Consider the following 19,828-nt stretch of genomic DNA (forward strand, 5'->3'; position numbering starts at 1 on the left):
GGCTCATTCAGAAGAAAATCTAGCCTATTATCTCATATTCTCAAGCTCCTCATGGTGTTGATTCCCTAGTGTTTAATTTTCCATACATGTATAATAAAATATCCAGTAAAGTAAAACATAGGAAAAACTACATGACTTGCCTATAATATGAAATCCGTTCTTCTTATACACTGTATTGAGTGTTCAGTAATTTCCAAAGTCAAGAAATACCTTCTCAAAGGAAGGATATTGGCATATACTTTAAATTTTAAAGTATAATATATAATATATATATTTTAAATTTAGGTATGGGACATAATCCTCCTGAAATTTCATAAATATATCTGCACAAGCATACATAAGCTGTCAGGTTTTACCACAGGAATTGGGTTTTCCTTTCTTTCACAATTACTTTCATTTAATAATGTTTAGTTTACTTTCATTTAATAATCTAAAAGTCTAACAAAACATGAAAAAGTGCTGAAAATGTGCAATTTAGATTAAAAGTTCCACGGTTTCATTGTCCTAACTCTACTAAAATTTCTATAAATTCTCTTTATTTTCCTGTTCTAGGAGAACTGGAGAAAACCATTCTAAATACAGTTTTAGTTAGGAGATCTGAATAGTAATACAGTCTCCACCCCAATTTATTTGGAGTATATGCACCATTTTTCCAGCATATTTTGCACTAGTAAAATCTCTTAAATTATGGGCTCTCTGGTGCAAAGTCAATGGAGTTTGCATTTGAATAACGGTTGTATAAAAGTGAATACACGTTTTATTATTATTTCTCCTTTCATTATCTACTACTATGATTATCATTTTAATGTATTTTCATTTTGATTAATGATTATCATTTTGAGTATTTATTAAAAACTTCTGCCCTGGAACGTATGTCAACAACTTTAACTGACACTGATATGGATCTTCTTTCACTGATTTAATTTAGTCAATTATTTTGACAAATTTAATCTGAGGTTGTCATTTTCAGTTTGAATACATAGAAATTTTTTGCTTGCTCATGATGCATGGAAAAGCACTCACTCACTTTACAAAAAAGAATGATAAAGAAGAAACAGATAAGCAAACTGTTTTACAAGGATTTATTTTTTTTTCTTATAATGGCCATTTAACGTGAAACTATATCATTTAACTGCAAGACTGTTAGCAGGGACTGAATGATTCACTTTTCTTTAGTAATCTAGATAGATCTGGGACCAATATTTGGGGAGAGAAAAAGAAAAGGCCCAAACCCAAACATTTCAAAAATTCAAAACGGTGCCCATGACTTTTCGATTATTTCTTTGTAATGTTTTGAATGTCTAAATTCTGGACACCAAAAGTATAATTTATCACATACAAGTATAAAAGGTAATTTGATCAAAGACAGTAAGCATCCAAAAACTGTTTCCTCTGTCAATGAAAATCTTTAAATTAACAATGAAATCATTTTGAAATATTTTCAAATTATAGGGTTGATTTACAAAATTTTATGCACAATACTGAGGACTGCTATAAAAGAGGTGGGGCTAGATAATGATAACTCTTTAAAATTTTAAAGATCTATGAATCTCTGCAAAAGATCTGGAATCACTCTTATGAGAAGAAAAGCACTGTGAGAAAATAACACTTATGAATTTCTTAAGTCATTCTCATAGCAAAAATATTTGTGGGTCTAAATCAGCCTATTAGCAGCAATGGTAGCACAGGTTATCAGTTTTGGCCTTATTTGCAACCTTCGAGTTCTTTTAATCCTCTAAGACTCATAACTTTTTCTTACAGGTCTGAATAGCTTCCATGCCCTATCTAGCCTTTTAAGCTCACTTGCAATTTTTCCTCTTGGAATTTTTTTCCTCAGCAGCCAGCCAGTTCAGATACATTTGACGCTCCTCGCAGAGAGGTGCTGGGACAAGCTCCCCATGCAAAAGCTCTGCCACACTCATTCCAGATTTACACTCCAATTAGTCCTCATTGATGTATAGTGAAAAAGAAAGTATCACAGGTCAGATATAGGGAAGCGACGTTTCAGAATCAAGACTGCTTTAAAATCCTTAATGCAATGTCGCTACCTCTTATGCCTCTCAGATTTCATTTATCTTTTTTTAAAGAAATAAATGCATGGGCTAAGACTGAATTTAGCCTTCAGACTATTTTATAGCTCTTCAGTAGGCTAATTCACCAACTTGATTCCAGTTTCTCTTACTCCTACTTGCCTGTAGCAAAATCTGACAGTATAAGATTCTGTGTGAGGTATGAACTTGTGTTTAATGAAATGGAGGAAATGACTCAAAGGCAAACGTTCTTCTCTCAGTTCACACAGAGTCTCATATTATGAAAACACAAGTATAACCCTGGACAGTGATTTATCTAGAGAGAAAGCATTAGCAGAGGAGCATTCCTCCCTACACCTTAGGATGTGTATGCTCAGCTGTGGAGTCTAATATTGCCAAGTGTGACAAGCAACTTTTGAGGCAGCAAATGAAAGGCAAGATTATGCAGTGGGAATAGCCTGCAAGGTTAAACCATCATCACCCACTGGGTATAACAATAGTGACACTGTAAAACCAAAGCACTTTGCATGAAAGGCTTAGCTTCTCCACATGGGACCCCATCATATGACTAAGTGTAATACAAGACAGTCTTACCATTACTCTGAACTTTAATCACAATTAAACTACTGCCACAGAGATATTCCTACTTATTACTGGAATTATTGCATGATTTAATATCCCTGCTACATTTCACTAGACCGCTGTAGCAATAGGTTTAGTAAAATGTGGGATCTCAGGTATTTATCAACCAATATTACCCACATAATTTGTAATATACTGGAAATAAATAAATATTAAAAAAAAGAAAGAGGCCACAAACAGTAATATTGATAAACTCTATTATAACATATCTTCCAAGAGTATGGAATTACTTCGGAATTTTTACTTAAATGCTTAGGGCATAGTAGAATCTTTCACTTAAATTGATGTTGAGGTACTGTATTACCTTCAAAACACAGTAATTTAATTAGTTTTTCCCAGCTCACTATTTTTAAAAAGTTACTGCTTTGTGTTTCATAGCATATATTGATACAACTTATTAATGAGGTGCAGAAATTAGGCAAGCATTTACTTAGCTTCATAAATGTATATCAGAGGACATAAATATTATATTTCTGTCTGGTTTTAAAACACTGGAATTGTTACACAGACTCATCCACAGAATATATTTAGTAAGGCTTTCTCCCCAGAGCGGTTCAAACACTCCACTAAATATATGATATTCCTCTTTATCTCTTTGAAGAAAAATGAATCACATCCACAGCTTGCAGCTATCAAAATGTGATTTATCAAGCATTTTCATGAAAGTACGTATTTCCCCTTCCTTACACTAGGAGGCACATTTTTCCTTCACACATTTCTAGCACACAGCTTTGCTGTATGAAACCAGTGATATTAACAATTCCAATCTAAATTTAAGCCCCTGACAATCTTTACTAAACCACATCAAAAGAAAAACTCTTCACTAATAAGCTCTTTTTTAAAAAATACTGATGAAAATAACATTTTAGGCAATGAAAAATAGAAAAATAACATTGTGCACTTGACTACTGTAAAACATTTTTGAATAACTACTGAAGAAATAGTTTACATGAAACTAGATCAGACTCCTGTATGCTTTTAAGGGAACTGATGATGATGAAACATCTTAACTCTTAACAGTATTCTCGCTGATATGTCCATTAAAATCATAAAACAAAGCCATGCTTTTTCCGATAAGAGATGTGATAAAGTCACATCATTAAATGTATTTTTACAATTACGTTTTTATTTTTATTTTAGATTCTAAAGAAATGGGATGTTTTATACATTCATATATGACATATTGACAGGTAAAGAACTTTCATCAACTCAGACATCCTTGGAACATCTTCCTTTAACTTTTGCAGCTTTTAGCTACACACTTTTTAAATGCAAAAAGACAGTGTTCATATGAAAAACACATCAGGTTAGCATTCCACACACCAAAGAACATATAGCTGTCCATTTGTTGTTCAATTTTTTTAGTTCAGATTATTCACAACCTTTCCCCCTCCTCCCCCCAATAAATTGCAGTCTCCCCTTGTTCAGTATCTACTTTGTTTGGTTTCTGTCTTCTTTTTTTCATATTTTTAACACTACAATCTTTCTCCTTTTTGTGTTATTGGTCATCATGGAGACAAACGTTGTAGTCAGGTGCCATTATGATGGTTTCCATTTCTCTTGGCCCATGCTTCTGGCAAAGGCATAGTCAGCAAAGCTTTGAATGCAACAAAACAACAAACTGAAGACTTGCATTAGGAGGAGTGTTGCCAGCAGGTTGAGAGAGGTGATCTTGCCCCTTTACTCAGCTCTGGTGAGGCCGCACCTGGAGCATTGTGTGCAGTTCTGGGATCCCCGGTACAAGAGGGATGTGGAACTTCTACAGAGGGTCCAGCGTAGAGCAACAAAGTTGATTAAGGAATTAGAGTATCTATCTTATGAGGAAAGACTACAGGAGCTGGGCCTGTTTAGCCTGGAGAAGAGAAGACTGAGAGGAGATCTGATTAATAGGTGTAAGTACCTGTGGGGAGATGTAGGGAGGATGGGGCCAAACTCTTCTCGAAGCTGGCCAGTGACAGGACAAGAGGTAATGGGTACAAGTTGAAATACAGGAAGTTCCATCTCCATGTGAGGAAGAACTTCTTTCCTGTGAGGGTGACAGAGCCCTGGAACAGGCTGCGCAGGGAGGCTGTGGAGTCTCCTTCGCTGGAGATCTTCAAAACCCACCTGGATGTGACCCTGTGCTATGTGCTCCAAGTATCCCTGCTTGAGCAGGGGGGTTGGACTAGATGATTTCTAGAGGTCCTTTCCAGTTATAACCATTCTGTGATTCTGTGTGACTTGCCTTACAAATCAACACTGTATGCAAAATTAAATAATCACAACCATGACTCTTGAATAATGAGACTTCCTGAAGGAAATTTGAATTACTTGTTCTTACTATCATTTAATAATGCATAAAAAACCCACAGTGTTCATGTCACTCTGTACCAATATGCTGCTTTTAAGCACAATAGATTGTTGTTCACTGATGGAAGAATTCTGATAAAGCATATCAGAGTGCAAATGTGAAAAATGTGGAATATATGGAAGTTTCACCTGCCAGGTTAACATCATAGTCTTCTGGCAATCAGTTCACATCAATAATGCAAGTTTTGAATGGAAAAGACCCCTTAGGGAGCTCAGAATAAAACATATCTCTCCATCACTCCTCCCTCCCCTCCAAAATATATATATATATATATATATATATATATAAAATCTGAGTTTGTAAAAGACAGGTTTAAATGATGTGAACCAAACTTGGACTGTGCACATCACTATTAACATTCTTGTTAATTTTATTTTCTACTTCTTATTTCCATCTTGTTCCCCTACCCTCATAACCACAGTGACAGTGTGTGGCTGACAATGCTAGCATTTGCAATATCTCTCTACCTCAGTTTCTCACAGTATGAGGGATTAGTGTGTTAAGATTAGCCAGATGACTTCACATTTACTGTGTATATTTTCTCATTAAATCATGTAATTAGAGCTTTTGTGTATAGGCAAAAGCTAATGATGACAAGAAAATAAAACAATCATGCCTTTCTCATACCTTTCTTTGATAAATTGTGTGAGAATTTTAACTCATTTTCTTATACTTCAGGTTCTCAAAACCTGGGCTTAGGTTGCTATTTCAAACAGAATTTAAAAGGCAAAATGCTAATATCAAGAAATAATGGATGCATTTTTATTTACACAACTTCACAGTGTACAATAATAAACCGCACAATTCACTGAGCATTAAGGTCATTAACAAAAATTGTGCTCACCATGAGGCAAGGACTATGTTATCAAGAATAACATCATATTCCAATGAACTAAACCAAACCCTTACTTAGAATGAACTTTGAGAAAAATACTGTAGGGACAAATCTGTATATTTTTCTGCAGATTTTATTCTTCTAGATCATTAGAAAATAATCCCATGAGTTCTTTGTTTTCTCTTGAAACTCTTAAAAGCAAAATAAAAAAGCTGTTCTGTACCATTTATCATCCAAAATTTGCAGCAATACATATACATGGGAATATGAAAGAGAAATTTACTAGAAACTAATGGCATTGGAACCTGAATTTTCTCTGTTAACTGAGAACTTAAAAAGCAGTAAAATGCACAATATAAATGAAAAATAAAGCTATATTTTTAAAAGTTTTTTGAGCTAAAAAAAGGAATATTTTAACAAACATGAAATAAGTAGTATTTCAAAATGAAGACTTTAAGATATAATCTCAAAAACATATATATAGTTTTCTTCATTAGCAATTATACGATAATTTTGTCACAGGCCGTCTCAGTTAACTACAATACGAAATACTTTGCAAGTTAGGAGGCAAAAAGGAGAACAGATTATTAGTTAAAAAATGCAACTTTGATGGATCATCTGACTGATTTGAGGAAAATGTTACCTACCTAAATTAGGACAAAAATGACAAGTCTTTCCAACAGGCTTACTTACTTCTTCTCAAATACTTGTATTTTTGGGGGTTGGTGAGATGTAGATAGGCTTCTATGATACCTCCACATCAGGGAGAATATTGTTTATTTTTAAAAACCTAATTAAATTATTTTCATTGTGCTTTGTACAGTTCAAAGCAAATATAGGTCAATCACTCTATTTTTTATCATTCTTGTATCTGATCTTCGCAGGTTTCACAATTGCAAATTATATATCTGTTAGACAACAGTGGAAGGCCAAGTTTTTGATTGACTGTTCTGTACTTAGCTCCACTAACAGAGTTAAAATAAATATCATAATGACTACCTAACTCATCTTTTAAATGCATAAAGACATGGCTCACTGCTTTGGCTTCGCTGATAAAGTGATCAGAAACATAGGAGTGTCTCATTCACCAATGCTCACATACACCAAGAATTTTTCCATACTTCACAGCTATATGTTCGACCTCAGAATGCCCACAGAATCGTTACAAACAGCTATCCTTTAAACAGCCATGGAAATGAAACTACCTCTAGTGTTAAACACAGCAACTATTCAGCATTCCACAGCAGAGACTAGAAATTCAGACTAGAAGTGTCAAATACCACGCTGAAATGATACCACATCAGTTATTTAACCGTAAATATATGTAAATACCCACACAGTAATTTTGCCCAATCACCAGCTAACGTTTTTACTCTTCTGAAAATTGCTACAGGATCTTCAATAACCATAAACTGCTTTGACCTCCATTTCATATCTCGTCCAAAAACCTGTGCCTCCAGAAGCAAAATAACTTTTGACACAATGCCTAAGCAATAACTTGATCCTGAATAAGATATAAAAGCCAAAATCATCTAACGGGAAGCATCATTCTTTCTCTGCCCTGGGTTTTACTAAGATTTGACACAGTAATGACCATATCACTGTCTTCTTAGTAGTGATATTTGATGAGATATTGAATGCATTTCTCCAATGTCTGTTTTAATTCAGTCTGTTCAAAAGGAGAAGTCTATACATCAATGCTTCACTAATCATCAGTACAGCTTGATGGTTAGATTTTCATAAATTTACCATGAATTTAGCATCCCCAAGGCTAAACTGGGTATAGCTACAGACATGTTAAAACTTTTCATGTACGCTTTAAGAACATTTATTCACGCTGACTAATCTTCTATTACTGTCTGTATTAGGGATGAATAGATCACTCATGATTAATATACTACATGTTCGCACAATGTGATTGACATGGAATTTATAAAAACACATTTTTAATAACATGGTATGAAGTTTATGGGGCATAATTTTTCCAACTCTTTTGGACTTTTTTTATGATACATGCTGAAAAACCGTGCAACTCTGAATCCATGAAGCCAACGTAACAGTACTAACACGTAATACTTCCTTAAAACTCTCCTCTGATCTCGTTAAATCTTTTACACGTCTCATATGTGGGCAGAGAATTAACAGGATAATTCCGCTAAGCTCTTCATTTTCTTAAACACATGTACATTTTTTGCTCCAGAGTCAATTCATTCATGCTTATTACTTTACTATGGTTCTTTGTGTTTCTACAAATTTAGGGTAGTTAAAAAAAAATAAAAATAAACATAATAACGAAAAGAAAGGAGGAATGGAAAATAAAAAAGCCAAACCAAACCCTAAAGGTTTCAAAATGTTTTTTTTTTATCTATTACTTTCCACCACACATCCTCTCTTTTCTTCCACTAAAATGCACAAAAAATGCTTCTACTGTCAATATTTATTCTCATGTACCATGATTTAAATGTTGTAGTTCAGATCCAGCTCTGCTTAAACAAGAACATGGACCTGAATTTTGTGCATCAGATCCCAGGGCCACTTTCTCTCCTTCATGTTATACAGACCCTGTGACAATTCAATCATCATCTATATAAAATGGAGAAACGCCAGAGGGAGAAACTAATTCCTGTACTCCTGGGATGCTTGAGGACAGAAGTTCAATTACCTTCCAAGAGCACAGAAAAGACCTTTAACATGAGTCTGCACCTTCTAGAGAGAAATGTTAACAAGAGGGTTACTGACAATTTTACTGTCCTCTTTCAGTAAGTTCAAGTTGCCATGGTCCAATGCCAGAAAACTAGCTATAGTATTGGTAAAGATCTCAATTTATCTTTTAGATGTCTGTCATAAACATCACCACAATGTAAGTCTACTATACAAAAGGAAAAGAGAAAGAAAAGAAATTTCCAAACCCAGAAAACTGCACATGCTTAATACTTGTGTAAAAATGCATATCCAATAGTTCCAAAAGGCAAAACACTGCCTCTCCAAACTAACAAAGAAGCTCTGCATAATTCGTTGCATTTTTTGAGCATTTTGTTATTACCTGCTTCCTAGGTTAGCCTAACAGCTTCTAAATGTGCATTTAGAAGCACTTTCCTAAAACAAAGTACAAGGCTAAATACAAACAACACTGCAAACAGCTACCAAGAAAAGCTTGTCGCCTTGTATGATTTCCTTCCTCATAGCCTTTCACACTCACTGTGCATTCATTCTGTCTGTAGCTGCTTTCAAGCTTTTTTTTTTTCTCATCAAACATTTGTTTTTACAGTCAAAATTATAACACGAGGAATTGCAGGCAAACAACACTATCGATGCTCCGAAGCATGATGAACTAATACGTCTGAATATTCATTGAGTGCTTGCAGACATCTCTACCGTCGTAAAGGAATGAAGACATCCACTAGTGAGCTACTGAAGGAATGAAAATGAGAACTCACCGGAGTTGGGATCAGAGTTGCCATCAGCTTCAGTCCTCTTGTCCGGTGAAGCCTGGTCGTAGAATTCGTCCTGCGGCTGAACCAGAGGAAGAGGGTGTGAGATCAGGGTTCCACCACCCACCGGCTCGTGGTCTCCCAGACCACTGTCACTGCAGCTTTCCTGGGAGCCATCGGGGAGGTGAAATGTAACACGGCGCTGGGACTACAAAGAAGAGCACAGGACATGCTGATTAGTGCTCTTCTTACTGTTCTGCTGACTCTTTTTTTCTTTCCTTTTTTTTTTTTTTAAACTTATTAAATACATACAGATTCATGAAAAAGAAGAAAAATAAAACAAGAATAACAATCACTCCATCAATCATATTTTTTGTTATTCTTGCTTTTGTTTGTCTTTTTTCCTTTCTTTCTTTCTTTTTGCTTGCCTAGCAACCCAGGGAAGACAGCAGGCAGGAGAGTGAAATTTCAAAGCTCTCCACACACTCGTCTGTGAAGAAAACTTCCCATAAAAAAGTGACCAGTAGACATTTAGGTTTCTTTCTTATGATTTTAAAAGCTTAGCATCTACAAAATCTTATTCTTAGAAGCAGAAAACTTTGCAAATTATGCTACAAACAGCAAACAAGATCAGAAAATATAAAAAGTAGATATAATTCTGACATTGAAATCTTTATTATCAATGTCCATATAGGAAAAACAAAAACACTGAAGTTAAGCAAACCAGTTACATTTATTTCTTTGACATTTTCCAGAAATAGAAAGATATATATCTATTTAGATATTTAACTGATCTAATTATCTAATTTATACAAATCCTTAGCATTTATAATATATTGGTGAAATCACAATGATGAACAAAGAATCAGAGTGCAGTGATGGAATGAGACATCACTTTGGTAAGAGAAATACAAATAAAGATTTTTTTTTTCTCAAAGCAATAGTAAATGAGAGTCAAAATTAACATTTTCTGGATCTTCTTTGGAAAAAAAAAAGGAATTTGCCTCAGAAAAATTCACCATGTACACTTGATTTTGTTCAACACAATTGATTTTGAATCTCTCTCTTCTGGAGAAATAGTCTGACCTTGTGGATTGTGGCCACATTGATTCAGTGATTCCCCACGAGCTGCAGAGCCAATAGCACTGCTGTGAACAGTTTAACCGCAGTGGCTGTGGGATTCATTGAAGGAATTTAATGGCACTTCATGCATCAGAGAACTGCATCTCCAGAGCACTAGAAACAACTAGTTCAAAAGCATCTCAAGAGAGTGGTGAAATTAAGCTAAGCATATCTTTCCTCAAAGATGACTTTAAGCAGTAGGGAGCCTGAGTGATCTGGTTAGCTGGAATGGTTTAGTTTGAGAGATTCACAAAGTTTGCATTGGGCTTAACAACTCTGGCTTAGTGGTGACTTTTTATTACTAACCATATAAAGGTTAGGGGTTATGCCTAAGATAATCATTCAAGATCTCTACACAGTCCATAGGGAAAGAAACATCAGAAAGATACATCATGTGGATACATCAGTATATTACCTATTTTTAAGTATCTAATATTAAGTGTCCTTTATCCCATTCCAAAATGCAAATAATATTGTTAAAGTTGATGGAAAAAACATCAGGCACAGATTCTTTTTTTTTTTAAAAAAAAAAAAGAAGAGAAAAACCTAGAGAGTACTAACTGTATGTTTACTTATTAAAAACTATTTGTTTATGGTAATTACTACCACTTTACATGATGATCAATATCCCCTACCAGGCTTCTTTTTATTAATTTCCCTTGGGTGGACACAGATAGTTGATTAAGTCAATTTTGGATTACTGTGTAATTCAGTACAGAAATAAATGTGATACTATTTGCTTTTGGCTATGATTTTGTAATTACTATTTTGCTTTTAAGTTCTTTCCCCCACTTTAGGTTTAGAACCCAGCTGCAACAAAACTGACTAGATCCTCTGAAGTCATTGAGTTATACTTCTTTACATCAGGTGAAGATCTAATTCCATAAATTATAACTAAGAAAACTTTTACATCACACTTTGTTACTATTTCTCACATTTTTTAATTCAGGCATTGCCACCCTGAAGATTGTTATTATTATTATTATCACTAGACTGCTATACTATTATTATTTCTTTCCTTTAAACATGAACAGAATAATAATATACTTAAGAATAAAATTTAAAATCTCCTCTTCCTCTATTTATTTCCAGTAACCAAGACAAAGAGTTCTGTTTTTTTTTTTTTTTTTTTTTTTTTTTTTTTAATGTAAGAATTCATAGTACTAGAAAGGAGCAAAAAAAGGGCAAAAAGTAATTATCATCATTTTCATTGCTTTGAATTAAAAGATTGCATTAGAAAGAATGAATTTCAATCAAAGATTAAATCTCTCTGTAATAAATTAGCCACCCAAATAATCAAAAAACATATAATTGCAAAAAAATGTCCAAAGTTTCATGAGTTGTGTAGCTAAATAATGACTTTGTTTTACAATAACTAAGTAAATTAATAAAACTCCTCCTCATACTAGCCAAAATCAACAGTGATTCTACATTAACAGGCTACCAGTCAGGCAGTAAAAGTTACAGGCCTAACACTAATATTGGAAGCTCCTTAGACAATAATCCTGTAAGTTCGATCTTTAAGGTTAAAAAATAAAAAAGAAAAAAAAAAGATTGCTTTGATTATACAAATTTCTGAGGCTCTCCTTGAGAATCCCACAAATCACTAAGAATTATGAATAACTCTAAAGGTCAGGTAAACACTAACCCAGTTTCAGACACGATAAACAAATAGCATGTGGCCAGGCAAGAAACCCAAGACTAAGCCATATCATCAAAGGAGTACAGGAAAAAACAAAGATAGTCTTAAAGCAAATGCTTAACTCAGGCATTTCAAACCATTTGCAAGAGAAGTCTGTCAGTCTGCTGGAGTGCCAACTGATCCAGCTACTCTAACTGCTTACAGCAGGGGTGGGAATGCTTTCCACCAGCCTCCAAAGTGCCCAGCAGACTGGGGCACGCTAGACTGCAAGACCATCCTTCCCTTCCAGACTCCTTGGGCACATCACACCCCTAAAGAAAACAGGTGCTCTAAATATTCACATTGCTTTCTCAAAAATCATACTGAATTTCTTCTCTTTCATAGTATCAGGGAGTCTTCTGTTGGAAGAAAATCCCACAACCTGCTTACATTGTGATTGCTTATATTTATATTTCACCTCACCAAATGCAGCTTTGAATTCTTTTTACTAAAAAACAGAATCAGATACCCTGAGCAATGATGTTCATAGTAGGTACAAGACTGGATCAATAATAAGAAGCAATTATGATTTTAAATATGGTATAGCATATGTAAGATTGCATGCAGCATGCAGTGGGGTTATCGTTCTGATACACACCACTTGGCCAAAATCCAAGTCTGAGCTCTGTGACATATTCAATCCTAAATCATCACTATTTTAATCAGAAAAAATATCTTACCCTTGTTATGTCAAAACTGAGAGGGAAACTCAATTGTAAAAACACGATTTTACCTGGTTCCAGTGCAACCCAAATTTATAATCCAGGACAATATATTTTGAATCTGGGTTGAATGTTAAAAAACAGGAAAACAATTGGAATCATAGTCATTGCATCATTCTTCTAATAATCATCGACTACAGCAGATTCTATAAAGCTCAGACAGGCAAAGCATGATTTCACAGCCACAAGCGATACAGAGAAGGAATTAATTCTGTATCTTAGCTGGTGATAAAGGCAGAGAGAATTAATTTTATATTTTAGATGGTGATAAAGGATAGCAAACTCTGGTGCTGATAAGAGGATGGTTCCAATGCAGTAAAGAACACATTCATTTCTGGAGATGTTTCAGATCATGAGGCCAGCCTGTCAGCCATACTTTTTTAATCATAATAACAAAAAAAAATATAGCAAATTAACCGCATATGAAACTGGTCTAGCTCCTTCTTTCTCATTAACAAAAAAAAAAAAAAAAAAAAAAAAAAAAAAAAAAGGAAAACAACCAAAATCCCAAGAATCCATCACATGCGTAGCTCTTTCTAACAACTATAATTTGCTAAATAACTGGCTATAAATAATAACTGTAGTATCTTCAATTTACCAGGGGAAATATAACTAAAATGTCTTTTTTTCTTTTTTTCTGAAGTGGAGGTGAGGAGAGCAGGAAAATTCTTACTCTTATTGTTCGGATACAGAAAAATAGAAACTGCATTTGCTATAACATATGGTATTTTTCCTCATTACAATGTTTTCTTTGGAGATGTCAAAAACATTTTAAAATTACGTCTTAGTCAGAGCTTATCTTTTTTCTTCCACATATTCTTCTGTCACATTTTTTCTCATGTTTGTTGTCTTGATACAAGAAATCCTAATTGGAAATAAAAATAATAATAATAAAAAGATAGAAATATCCTTTGGAGTTTTGTAATTTTCAAAGCTGTACACTACTCTCAAAATATAATGTTGCACCTAGGTACATTATTTCCCACAGTACTAGGTTTTCAAAATGTATTCTGATACCAGAATTTGTGATTTTTTTTCCATACAAAACTGCTGTGTTAGAAAGTGACAGAAAGAAAGAACGAAAGTCACAAATCAGAAACCTTTGCATAAGCAAAAGAATTGGTAGAGATTTTGCCAGAGCATGGCTTTCTCCATGATACCAGCGAGGTTTGGGTACTGCTTGTGAAACTCTTGCTCCATTTTCCCAGGAACCCTCATTCACAGGAAGCTAGTGGGCTGCACACAGTGTAAAACTATTTTGTTGGCCTGTGTATTGAAAATCTCAAAGGGAGGAAAGACCATGGCATACAACGTTGAGTGCTTGACATGTCCTATGGCAAATGCATTACAAGAGGTGTTGCAGACAGAGCTGCAATGTAGGAAGTGTAAAGACTAGTTTTCAAAACTGTTCAGTGCTTTTGATTGTATCCAGGCTCCTAAAATGCATTTCACTTCTAATTATGCACCAGAATGATGACTAGTAGGCTGTAGGCAGTTATGAAATCTGCATTAAGTGAAGCTTTTATGTGGTAAGATTGCTTTATTCTGAAAATTGGACTTTCAAGCTTTATGCAATTATTGTATTGTTTTTACTAATCAGGGGTACAAGAAATAATTATACTATTGTTCCATCTCTGAATGTCTCACAGTGACAGAATTGGCAAAAGATCCTATCCATTGTTATAAAACAAGCTACAATTAAAAACCCATTTCTGCACTGGATTGTTACAAAGATAACCTGCTGAATTAGAACCGAGATGGTTCCTGAGTTTACAAAGCAAGTACGTCAGACAAAATGCCCAGTTCTCCACTCATTATAGTTTTAAGTTAAGAGCCTTGATTACTGCTTTTTCCAGACAAGAAGAAGTCACCAAACTATCTCACTCACACCAAGTAAAATTAAGCTGTACAGAATGGGCCATATGCTTGCTTATTAGAATATGCATTGAAGCATCACACATCTTCCATGTATATAACAGCTTTCATTTTGAATGTGGAAAAGACTTGCATCAACAGAAATTCTTTCTCTTTTCCATCAGGACCATTATATCATACTTTCTATAATGATGGCAAAAGAGCAATACAATGGAAAAACAAAGATGAAAAATAATTTCTGGCAGAATTTTTCTTGCAGCAGAACAAAATCATTCAAGGTATGGAGGCTCAAAAATGAAACTTGAAAAACAATTTACTTTTATGGAAAAGAAACATGAATCTATACATCACATTTTACTGAAACTTAAACCCCACTCATGAATAAAGAAGTCAGAGAAGAAACCTATTAAAATAAGATCAAGAGGAAATAGTAGACAAACACTCTAAAAAGCTTATGAAATGGTGATGAGGAAGAAGTTATTGGTTGTGTACAAGTTTAAGAAAATGTTGTGAAGATGCAGGAAATAACTATGCTTCCTTTGAGGTTCTTTGTGGAAAATGTCTGTTTGATCAAAACACAAGCTTCTGGTTCATGGATTAAAACATGGATATAATCTTGTGATGAGATCAAGCCTGTAAACTTGATGTAAGTCATATAAAGTGGTATCACAAAGAAGCAGCACAAATTCCCTTTTATTCTCTCTTCCTTAGTCAAGTCATCAAAAACAGACTAGTATCGGTTTTAGGGCTGAGGAGAAAAAATGTACTGGATACTACTGGATACACTTAAAATCTAGTTTTAATATGCCATAGCTTCCTTTATGATAAAGCAACCTGGGGTAAGGAGATTCTTTTAAAATTAGAATATACCAGTGGACTTGCACACAAATATTATGTTTGCGTTTGTTCCATATGGCTGCTGCACTAATCTACTGTTATGGACAAATAACCGTTATATATATATATATATATATATATATATATATATATATATATATAAATATAAAATTCTGATTCACTTAGTAAAAGCCTTTTAAAATCTACACCCTACCTTCTCTTTCCAAATCTGGAAAGAATCACTCCTGGACTGCAACTTTTTTTTTTTTTTTTTTCTGAAGGTGTAATATTGTACCCTTCTGGCAAGGCACAAATCCCCTCAAATATAGATTGACATAACTCACTCCAGTGATGACTTGACTTATGCACACTTTCCTCCTCCCCATTGCACTCAAGCTCACAGAAAGATAAGGATCAGAGACAAAACCATTCTACTTTCTCTGTGAAAAGCTCTTTTGCTTCTCCCAGATGATCTTGGCTCAAATAGATCCCCAATATTTGCTAAAAGGGAAATGAGAAGTGGGGAGTTATTTTAGCTTTGTAGTCAGATAGTTAACACAGAAAGACTTGCAGCCAAATCTTGTGGTTCCAGTTATCATTTGTGACAATAATACCTTCTCCTTTTTCTATATAGTGACATTCTATTAATTTATCTTATGAAACTATAGTCTTTGTACTTTTCCCCTGTTTTTATCAGATTTTTTTTTTAATTGGACAATGGAAATACTGGGCAATATACAACTAAAGACACTAAACCCAGCACTACCATTTATTTTATTTCAATATTTGCCTTCCTACTATTCAATCAATCAATCAGAAGTGTTGCTATCTATCTATAATCTTCAAAGTAAATTTGACCCAACAAGAAAGAGGAGTGCTGCAATTTAATCTAATCTAAATCATAATATTACCTTGCTCAACTTGGGAATTAGATAAAATATATTTTCAACAATTTAAATCTTAACAGGCCTCTGATACCTTCTTCCCTTCCTCCTTCCCTCCCTCCCTTTATCCCAAACTGTCTGAGACTCAGGAAATCTGTTCCAAGCCCACAAACAGTCTAATTATTATCTCAGATGTGTGGAAAGGCATGCAAGTGAAAGAGATGGAGACGGCCGTACAGAATAAAACACAAAATAACCAGCTAACGGTAAGGCAACTCAGCAAATGCATTAGAAAATGCTCGGGAATATTATTAACCCAAATTGCTGCTAGATAGTAAACTACAATTCACTATATTTATCAGCCAGAAACTCTAGGGAAAATAGTAATATTGAGAAGAGATTCATTAAAAAATGCAGTAATTTTGTACCTACTTTTTAAAAACTAGTACATAGTCCAGAATAGCAGTCTAAATGCCTTTTATAGCCCATGGAAAAGAGAATCAGCTCTAGTGAGACATTCACGCCATTAAAAAAAGCATTCTAAACATGATAAGGTAAAATGCCTTCTTCAGAGGTAGCCTACCAGTAAGAAAAAAAATGAATCTTGCACTACATTTCTAACAATGCAGACACCTGAATCTGGATAGCAAACACTCAAAATTTTAGCTATCGCTAAGTATTAGGATAGAGCACCATGGAGGAACGGTTCTCACTGGTAACAAGACACCACACTGACTGTGAATTGGCTTACCTGATACTCCAGCATTTCTTATAAAGAAAGTTTATTTGCATTACAGTATGTAAAGAACTTACACATAAACAATTCAGTTATAATAGAACTGTATTTTATGTGATCTTTAGTCATATGAAGAGTTCAATGATCTTCCATCTATTTTCTGTTTAGTCTACTTTTGGTGATGGACCCCTCCTAGGAAGACACATAATGTGCATTACAAGTGTACTCAACTGAAGAACCAGTGCAGAAGAACTGTTCCAACTATAACTATAACTATAACCAGCAAAACTTCTCTACACTCTTGTAAGTTCTACAGTAGTAAAAGTATGTTTTGATCAATAATGTATATGAACTATTAAAATGTAGGAACAGCTGTTCCTCAATTTTTTCAAGTTTTATTATAATAATAAATTATTTCCTGATTTACATTCCATAGAATGCATCTGGCTTCAGTAACATGAATAATGTCATAAATTTGGGGGACTTTATTTTACCTATAAATTACATTTTAAATGTGAGAAAAAAGATTAAGAATTTTTCCCATCTGAGAAGTGTAGATAATCTGTAAGCTGCTTATAAAGAAAAAAAAAAAAAAAAAACTATGATTGTACACACATGACATAAAATAGTGAAAATGTTGCCTGCTATATTAGTAATTATATTGGTGATATCAGCATAAAATATAGCTTTAGTCTGTAGTTATTTAATGAGTTATAGAAGAATGCCATCAACTGAAATTTGTTAATTGTATTGAGTAATGTGGTACGGTGAGGTATCATTTCAGTAATTGTTCTTTGTATTGCATCTTATTGGCAAAGTTGGCAATTACTGTGTTACAGACATGCTGTATATTTATATTTTCATCACTGTCAGCCGCCACAGCAGAAATGCAAAGTAATGTAGTACTAGGAAGCAAAAAACTTCCCAGTGGTCTTTGGGGGCAAAAAAAATGAGCTGATAAAAACCTGTTTAGTATTCTCTTCCATCAGTGTTCTTTATCATGACATATAACCTTGGAGATCAAGATGGCCATAGCTCCCATGTAAAGACAGCAATCTTTCATCTGGGTGATGCAGCCTTCACCCCGTATTAAAATTAAACTCAAGATTGGAATATTTGGTTTAAAATAGTGTTATATAAGAGGAAAAAAAAAAAAAAAACATAGTTTAAAATCATCATAAAATGACCAGCTGTTCACTAAGAAGTTCTGTGCCATTGGACTTTCAAGGCAGCCAGATTAAAAAGGGAAAACTAATTAAAAAAAGAGACTTGCTTTAGATGCCCCTAATCGGAAACAATCAGGAATCATATTGAATTTGTAATGTAAATACTCACTTTTATTTATGTTAATTGTGAGGAAGAACAACTAACAAAAGATCATATCACTCCCAGATGGAATAAAAATTAATACGTGCTGGGAGAGCTCTGTGTTTGCACAGAAATTCCAAGCATCTACTATTTTAGCGTGGGGGCAGAAGAAGGGCAAGAAAGAGACCTCTCAATTTAGGGATGTTGCAGGGGGAATAGTATATTAGAACATCGCCTCCCGAACTAGGACCAGCACATGTACTAGGTATCTGTCACTGACAGCTCACTGGGTTACAATTAATTCTGAGTCATCAGTCATGTCCTCCTGAAAGCACCAAAAGGAGAAATAGCAGCAGCATTGCCCTTTGAGGATAAGACCTTTTGCATGAGATGATTCTGGAAAGCAGCTGTACATCTATTAACACAATGGACACTATAGCTGTCACATTAGATAAATGGATCCGCCCTGGAAAAGCTGCAAGTGGACATGATTGCCAAGGATAATACGGTTAAGCTGGTGCATCCTGGGAAGAGATGTGATTTCCACATATTTTAATCTTGAAACTAATATCATTATCGTAATTGATTGCACACAATATAGGCTAATTAAAACACCTCTCGTAAAGCATATCTGCACCCGTATCAAAAAAAAAAAAAAAAAAAAAAAAAAAGAAAGAAAGAAAGAAAGAAAGAAAAAAGGAGACAATCAAGTATTTTTGCCATGAAAACATGCATTTCATTACTTGGACAGGAAGAATATTTTCTGTATTTTTAAACTGAACTGAAAACATTTGGAATTTTCCTTTTGTATATGCAAAACAAGCTCTGGAAACTGAAAAAAGAAATCCACATATTAATCCTTAAGATTCTTCAGAGAACAATATGTACTACAACATACTAACTACATTTAATCTTTCAGCGATTGGGCCTTTTTGTTTTGACAGTGGGTCTTGCATTTTAGTGTCATGCTGACTATGGAGTACAAAAGGTAAATCTCTGCTACATGAAATTATAGTGCAAAATAAAAGCTACAAAATAAAGAGCAACTTTGTTAAGTTGCCTCCTTGCAGAATTTTCTAGCAACTTATACAACATGCTTCAGCAAATTATATTATGCTATAAAAGAAAAGACACAAAATGAAGAATAACTTTGTTAAGCTGTTTCCACACAGAAGTGGAACATTCTTCAGCTGCTTAGCCAGTAAGGCGGCTAAAACCTCATTTAGGATCAAACAAGACTTAAAAAGAAGGAGGAAAATATAAGGCCTTTCTGGATGGAAATCACCTGTAGAGAGAAGACAGGAATACCACTGTTCTATCAAAACAGCAGATACCCTCACAGTAGTAGCAACAGTATCTTACTGTGAGAGAAACT

General features: G+C 34.3%; 1 protein-coding gene across 3 annotated transcripts in view; it reads right to left on the bottom strand.

Moving 5' to 3' along the window:
• The window catches only part of PCDH9 (protocadherin 9), a 654,286-nt gene that overhangs the window by 216,564 nt on the left and 417,894 nt on the right, over positions 1 to 19,828 (bottom strand). For 2 of the 3 annotated variants that reach the window (XM_088520994.1, XM_088520993.1), the window contains one exon: positions 9,295 to 9,370. In XM_088520994.1, the coding sequence (XP_088377120.1) occupies positions 9,295 to 9,370 (76 nt within the window). Of the gene's footprint in view, positions 1 to 9,294; positions 9,497 to 19,828 lie in introns of all 3 variants that reach the window. The other variant, XM_088520992.1, reaches the window with a different exon arrangement.

The sequence above is a fragment of the Tinamus guttatus genome, unplaced genomic scaffold (assembly GCF_059628265.1).
Source record: "Tinamus guttatus ecotype Peru unplaced genomic scaffold, ASM5962826v1 Tinamus_guttatus_pri_ptg000109l, whole genome shotgun sequence".
In the NCBI taxonomy this organism is placed as follows: Eukaryota; Metazoa; Chordata; class Aves; order Tinamiformes; family Tinamidae; genus Tinamus; species Tinamus guttatus.